Below are 8224 nucleotides of genomic sequence, written 5' to 3'. Positions count from 1 at the left end.
ATTTATACAATTCAGTATGTCGCTGTGTTTTGTCTTTTTTGGCGAAGTGCCATTAACTCTAATATTTGATTGTTTACGTTATAAAGGGAAGGAATGGAAAAGTAAAAGTAACACCAAAATTAAAAAGTATAATTGTTTGCATATGAACTTACAAAAACGAATGTCAGTATGGAGTTGCTTCGAATAATTTTTAAAATTATATGGAATTAATTTGGCATAACGCTCCGTTTTACTAATGGAATAACAAATCGAACAGGTAGCAGGACGCTTTTTGTCAGTTAGTCCGACAAAGATTAGTGCATAATGCCTTGGAGGTAAGAAAGAGACACTATTAAAAACGGCAAAACGTCTGCAGCCAGCAGCAAGCAATAAATTAATACTTTCTGAATTTTGGTATATGATACTTGCTGCTACGCTACCTAATGCCTGCTGCAAACATGCTCTCACAGTAATCCTTCCATTATGCTGCCGCGACTGCGACTATTGCTATTTCACTCGCACCGCAACTGCTACGTGCTAACGCATACATATGTGTGTACAAGTTAATAAAATACGCGCAGTGAATTTAAACTTGTATCACTCTCTACCGCACCGTCTAACGCGACACAACGCACTATACATATGTAACTCATAGTCGCACCACACCTTGAACTATTGACTCTACGACACTGAGTTCGTCGAGTGTAGAGTTGCTCATACGTACATACATTCATACAAATAACATATTCCTAGGGCAAGAAACAACCACCAAAAATACTAAGCAACTACAAACAAACATACCTAGGGTATGAACCACCACCAATCCGCAACACTGAGCCACGCACGTTCACACTCACTCATTTGTGTAAGCAATTTCCCCTGCATACACACCGCTTGTATTTGTTGGATTGCTTTCTGTGTTGCCTTGACTCGTCTTTGGATTTTCGTGCTACGTTCGTTTGGTCGTTTGGCACTGCTTGGACTCTCTCGCTGCGTTTTGGAATTCAGTCGGCAACGATAATTAGTGTTGGTAGTACGTAGTCGTATCGTTGTATCGTGATATCTCCATGCACAACAGTGTTCAGCTTCTGCGACAAACAGCTACACTCGGCGTCAACACTACTAGCCCAGTAATTATTGCAGTGAACGCGTTTGCGGCGCAATTTACAGAACGTCGTCATTGTGATCGTCATCATTATATTGTATGCACGTCCGTGGACGTCCCATATTCGAGTCCACAACCATCATCGTCATCATTGGACACAAAGTTTTTACGAATTATATCAAGTTAATTGTAGCAACAACAGTCACAGTTAATAAAATAAGAATTTGTGAACAACTGGGCCAACATTTCTGTTTCGGCAGAGCAATTTTATAACGGCAACGTACAGGTATATATCCAAAGCAACAATTTGGACAAAGCTTGTAATTATGAAAAATATTGATTAGTGCATTTGTGCTTTTGGAATTCGGCTTTGGTGTGCGAACGATATTATTTGGAATAACAGAAAAATGAAAATATTGAATATAAGCGCAAAACGGTGAACATTTGTGCAGAAGTAAATGAAAAAAAATTGACTCAAAACGGAATGCAAAAAGGAGAAAATCGCTTTTGCCGGCAGTGTAGCTTTAATAAAACGACAGAACACGTAATTATATAGTGCACCCGCTACCGACCACGAACGAGGGCCTATAATCATAGTGTGATGATAACAAGTGTAAAGTGTGCCATAATGCAGTAAGAAGAACGAATAAAAGCAAAACATAATAAATAATAGACAAAACAAAATCAAAACACGCGTGAGAGCAATGACAATTACTATAAAAAAGAAGACGATTAAACTTTAAAGAAAAAAAGTGAAACAAGTGTATGTATTAAATAAATATTTAACAAATCAGTGAAGCGACATATTAGTAAACTATAATACTATAAAAATGATTGACGCTGCCTGCAATTATTTAAATCCCTACGCAACCGCCTCACTTGCTGCTGCCGCCGCGACTATGCCGGCCATCGGTAGTAATCATCATCATCATCTCCAACATCAACAGCAACAGCCTGGTGCTGCTACATCATTAACCGCTGCCGCCGCAGCAGCAGCTACAATTACACAATCTGCGACACATTTTTCAACATTGGCTGGCCAAATGAGTAATAATGCCAGCGCTAGCAACACACATCTCGGTGGTTTCACTACAAGCGCCAGCAATTTCACTTCGCTTTATGGACAAAAATCTGCAATAGCAGCATCCTCCACAGACGCTTGTAGTGCACTTGCCATGAAAATGGAAATGCAATATCCGCCACAATCATCCTCTACCGGTACGGCTTCGCCAATATCGAGCCAACATTCGGGACCTTCATCGGCGTCTGTCTCGCCAACCAGCATATTTCCATCACCCGCCCAGTCATTTGCCTCGATTTCCTCGAGTCCGCCTGCATCGGCAACCTCATCGTCGGTGTCGCCACTTTCCGGCTCACCGAGCACCGCTCAGGCTGTAGCAGCACATGCTAGCGCAGCTGCGGCAGCCGCAGCCGCTGCATCGAATACTGATTTAGGTGCAGCTGCGGCTGCAAGTGCAGCATATTCGTGGAACACCTATTCAGCGGCAGCAGCGTTGCCTACACGGTAAGTTGTATTAGCAAAATTTGCTATTTTAGTATAAAATTACTATAATGATATTAGTTCAGTTTTATATTCGGCAGATTTATCTTTTTTTTCTTTTCCGCTAATTCCGTTTTATAAATTTAAAATTTTTCTCTTTTTCTCGGGCCTCTAGTACACAATTTCCGTACGCTCAATACGCCTCGGATTACTACGGCAACGTTGGCATGTCTGCTTCGGCTGCAGCCGCTGGCGCTTGGTTTTCGCACCAGGATCGACTTTATCAGCCCTGGTCGAGTCAGGCATATGCAAGTTTCAACTTTGACGACATCGCCTTCCAGACACAACTGCAGCGTCGCTCGGTTCGTTGCACATGCCCCAATTGTGCGAACGAAATGTCCGGTCTGCCACCAATTGTTGGTCCAGATGAACGTGGTCGAAAGCAACATATCTGTCATATACCCGGCTGTGAGCGACTCTATGGCAAAGCATCACATTTGAAGACACATTTGCGTTGGCATACCGGTGAGCGGCCATTTTTGTGCCTGACCTGTGGAAAACGCTTTTCCCGTTCTGATGAGTTGCAACGGCACGGACGTACGCATACTAATTATCGTCCGTACGCCTGTCCAATCTGTTCGAAGAAATTTTCTCGTAGTGATCATTTGAGCAAGCATAAAAAGACGCACTTTAAGGACAAAAAAAGTAAGAAAGCGCTTGCAGCAGAAGCTAAACAACAATCATCGGCAGCAAAGCCGGAGAAAGTTTCGGATAATCAACAGGAAAAGACAACGCCAACTGGCAGCAGTCTCAACAGTTCAAAATCATCGGCTGCGAGTCAGTCCGGTGTTTCGTCGTTGGCAAGTAATAATAACAACAGCAATGTCACGACGAAGCAGCTTACTCCTTCAGCCACAGCCGCGACTAGACTCGCAGCGTCCACAACAACACCAACACAACTGCAAATGAAGACAGAACAACCAGATGCCATGGGTGGCTACAATGCATATTCGAATTTGTACCACCAAAGCACATCGCTCTTCCATCATACACATCCACTTTCCGGTGCTGGTCTCTATAGTGGAGGTCTGCAACAACATTCTGGATCACAACAACAGCAACAGTCAGCAGCTTCCAATTCCTCTGTGTCCTTAGCCTCACCTTTATCGAGTAGCGCCTCGTTTGATTTGTGGAACAGCCATACAAGCAATCAGCATCATCAACAACAACAACAAATTAGTCGCAGTGCCATATTACAGCAACAACAGTCAATGCAGGGCAGTCCTGTCAGCAACAACAACACCAATACTGAAACTACCTCAACAGCTGCAACGCCTAACCTCCAGCAGCAACAGCAGCCACAGCAAATGCAATCGAGTTTAACGACAACAGCAACGAGTAGCCAACATTATGCGGCGCTCGCAATGCAAAGTGAGTCGCAGTTGGCCGCCGAGTATGGGCTTACCATGAGTTCGCCCGGTGACTCCAACGGTTCTACCTCCCCTGTTAATCATCACCTACAACACTCCACTACATCGCACACATATCCTGGTCTGCTGCACATGAAATCCGAGTATACCGCCTATCCCGATTTCAGCGCAAGTTCAGGCTATGCCAGTGCTGGCGCCTTCCATCACCACGCTCATAATCCGTGGGCGACAGCAGCGGCATATCAACACTCACATGCCACCGCCTAAGTACCGATACGAGTATTGACAAATCAATCCCATTCTGTTAGCGTTGAATTCAATAGGACTTAGAGTTGGCTGCTTATGTAAATCTATTACAGTTTTTTTTTTTTTTATTTTTCAATATAGTTGAGATTATATACAAAATATATTCATTACAAAGTGGCTTTTCGTTGTTGTTGTCTAAGTTTAATTAACAGAACTAAGATTTTATAATTGTAAAATTTTTTGTTGGAATAGTTCGTTCAATTTTCAAAATATTTAAACATATTTATATTGAATGGTATTAGTATTAAATTAAAAGGATTCATTGTAAATATAAGCATATGTTATTAATTATGAATTACAAATGTATATATGTATGTAATAATGTAATAGAAAAATAATAATCTCAATCTTGTTATGTTCTTTCAACATGTTTTCTAGGTGATAAAAAGTAAAAGTCCATATATAATAACACATAATAATAAAATAAAAACTCGACTTGCATTAAAAATCTGACTTTCAGTTTTTTTGGTTCTAAAGATTTTATAGAGTCGACGACAGCATTAGTTCATCTCCCATTTGTCTTTTACTGTGAAGCAAAGACATTTCACTTTCGTCTCTCCTGTAACCGAAGGTAATACTACTTTTACCTCAAAATATATTTAAAAGATTTAATAAATTTTCATAAAATTATGGATGAGTGAGGGGTAAATTGCTTCTCGTCGTCACGTTTTGTATCTTTGCGGTCATTTTAAAAATAAAACAATGACAAATACTTGATTAGTACAAATTTTGTTAGCATATGAGCCCACAAAACAGAACAAAAAAAAAAAAACAAGACAAAACGTTAACTTCGGTTGCACCAAAGCTAAACACCCTTCACAGGTGTATTTCTGTTAGTACCTATGTGTTCAGTTTGTATGGAAGCTATATGCTATAGTAATTCGTTCTGAACAATTTGTTTGGAGGTTATATTGTTACCTTAAGCAGTAATCCATGCTAAATTTCGTGAAGATACCACGTCAAATGCGAAATTGTCCATACAAGCCCTTGATTCCGATCGTTTGGTTTGTATGGCAACTATATGCTATAGTAATCCGATCTAAACAATTTCTTCTGATATTATATTATTTCTATAAACAATAACTCATACCAAATTTCGTAAAAATTTCTTGTCAAATGTGAACTTTTTCCATACAAGAACTTGATTCCGATCGATCAGTTTGTATGGCAACTATATGCTATAGTAATCCGATCTGAACAATTTCTTCTGATATTGCATTATTTCTATAAGCAATAACTCATACCAAATTTCGTAAATATATCTTGTCAAATGTGAACTTTTTCCATACAAGAACTTGATTCCGATTGTTCAGTTTATATGGCAGCTATATGCTATAGTTAACCGATCTGAATCAATTTCTTCAGAGATTACATGGTTGCTTTAGAAAATAACCTGTTCCAACTTTTGTGAAAATACATTGTGAAATGTGAACTTTTTCCATATAAGAACTTGATTCCGATCTTTCAGTTTCTATGGCAGCTATATGTTATAGTGGTGCGATATCGTCATTTCCGACAAATGAGCAGCTTCTTGAAGAGAAAATGACGTTTGCAAAATTTCAAAACGATACTTTAAAAACTGAAGGACTAGTTCGTATACATATATACAGACGGATAGACAGACAGACGGTCATGGCTAAATCGACTCAACTCAACATACTGATCATTAGGGTCTCTGACGCTTCCTTCTGGGTGTTACAAACTTCGTGACAAACTTAATATACCTGTTCAGGGTATACAAATATATATAAAATGGCAGCTACTCAATAAAGGTCGATTTTTTCACGAATCATTTAACGTTCTCCATTTAAAAAAAATATTACTGAATGGAAAAATGAATTGTTCGGCGGCATAATACTAATAATTCATAACTACAAATAATATCGCGTAATTATTTCGAGGCTCAATGCTAAAAGAAATTACCCTGGCTTCATAAAACAGAGAAAATGGATATGCATAGATTGTTTAGAAATACCTAGCATAGCTCATTAGTTATTTATATATATTTTAAAATAAGTATTTAATTTATTTTTTGTTTGTCTAATAATTAAAACAGTTATTTACATAGCTGTAAGTTTATTTAGCATTGATTAGCTCACTCATATCCGTTTAATTAAAGCGTTAACGTTAATCAAAATATTTATAGCCGAAAGCAAATTTGTCTTGATAACTGAAATATGGGTATTATTAAAGCAGGCCTATAAGTCATAATACAAATGGCTAAGAGGTAAAAAATTTAAATGCTAAGGCGCCACACCTGTCAATTTCAGATTCCACTGCTTAATATAAACATTCGATACGCTTCGATGAGCGGCGCAACCGCCATTGGCTATGGGACAACATTAAACTAAGCAACAACAAAGCGTATGCAATTCATTAAGTTCAAATCAAAGAAAAGAAATTTTAATTAAATTTATAGATCTTTCATGCAAGCGCCAGTCAAGTCAATCTTAAAGATAGATATTTTGATTAAGCATACATGAGACTCTGTGCAATGGTACACCTATGTAAATCTATAATACACTTACAAGTATAAGTATGTATTCTTATGCTTGCAGAGGTACGAACACGTAGGGATAAAAATGCATATGTACATAGGCAGATCTATCTTTCTACTCAACCAAGCATAGCGATATTGATTTATGTGCCGAGCGGCTATAATAAACTGCATCAATCAATTTTCGAGTTGAATGAGCGATGCAATCGATATCGCACCTCTTCCATGCCACACATACACGTCAGCGTTAACAAATCAAACGGCCACAATAACATGAGCTCGCGCTCCAAATCACGCCAATCCCGAGCTGAGTTGAGCTAAGCTGATGCTAGCTGGAGTTCAGCTCATAACCACAAAGTATTTTATTACGCTTTTAAGACAGCTAAGGCGTACACCGCCGCACTAAGCCTGCAATTAAATTTTAAGGCAAAAGCGTTAAGTCTAGCTTGTGGCTAAAATGTTATTGTTGTGCCTTATGTTTGCTGTAATGCGATGTTGGTTGTGATGGTGGCACTAACGATAGTTTTTTAAATATTCTATTAAGGCATACCGATACAAGTATGCGCGACAAAGTAGACACACTGCCAGTCACGCACTCATTCCCATGCGTCCACGCTGTAGTGCGAGTATGCTATGTGTGTCGGGGAAGTGTGGCATTTGATGTGTGGTGTTGACAGTTAGCTGGTCGGCGGCCCATTTGCACCCGGTGCGAGCACGGCATGGATGCTTTCACAAGCAAAACATCATTTTTTAAATTTATATGATAGCATAATAGGGAGGAAAGAAGGCCCTTTTGCAAGCATTCTCATATCTATCTTCTAATACAGCACTACAAAATAATAAAAAATGAGTCCTTGTGTGCCTCGAATTTCTTTTCAACTATTGGCTGGCGCATATTTTTGGTTTTACTTATAGATAATCTTCGCGCGGTTTCGCTTTGGTGCCAATTGAAGCCCGTGGCTACACATATAACGAAGCATTTGATTGATTTATAACTAAAGCGTGTTGGTTGGTTAGTTCGTTTGTTGGATGGCCGGAATGTTGGCTTGTACGTAAGGGTTTTTGTTCAACTATTTATAATATTTACAATATATTCATCCATATGTAAACACATACAAGTCTGTATTTGGGAACGCGTTCACACCGATTTCAGCTATTGGCGTTGTCGGGGCTGCCTTTGTGCCGTTGCTCTTCCCTGCCTTTAGACACAATTAATAGCCTATATGTACATAATATTATACGTATATGATGAATATAAGCCAGTAACATGCATACAACTGCACCCATAATAAGCCATAACTTTGGATATGCTTATGCGTGTGGCGCGCACAGCTATAATGTTGCGACACATACTTGTATAAACCTACTTAAATGTATCCATGTAAAGGTATGTACCTGTAATGCAC

At 39.1% G+C, this 8224-nt stretch overlaps 1 protein-coding gene across 1 annotated transcript; it reads left to right on the top strand.

Moving 5' to 3' along the window:
- The first annotated feature begins 696 nt into the window (after window positions 1–696).
- On the top strand, window positions 697–4502 carry LOC108969502 (transcription factor btd). The gene is made up of 2 exons (XM_018934295.1): window positions 697–2609; window positions 2761–4502. Exons 1-2 carry the CDS (start codon window positions 1915–1917, stop codon window positions 4280–4282), a joined length of 2217 nt encoding a protein of 738 aa, XP_018789840.1. The 5' UTR covers window positions 697–1914; the 3' UTR covers window positions 4283–4502.
- Window positions 4503–8224: the final 3722 nt, after the last annotated feature.

This window comes from Bactrocera latifrons, unplaced genomic scaffold (assembly GCF_001853355.1).
Source record: "Bactrocera latifrons isolate USDA-ARS-PBARC rearing strain unplaced genomic scaffold, ASM185335v1 scaffold_0, whole genome shotgun sequence".
NCBI lineage: Eukaryota > Metazoa > Arthropoda > Insecta > Diptera > Tephritidae > Bactrocera > Bactrocera latifrons.
The sequence above is the reverse complement of the archived record's forward strand: the minus strand, read 5'-3'. Positions and strand labels throughout refer to the sequence as shown.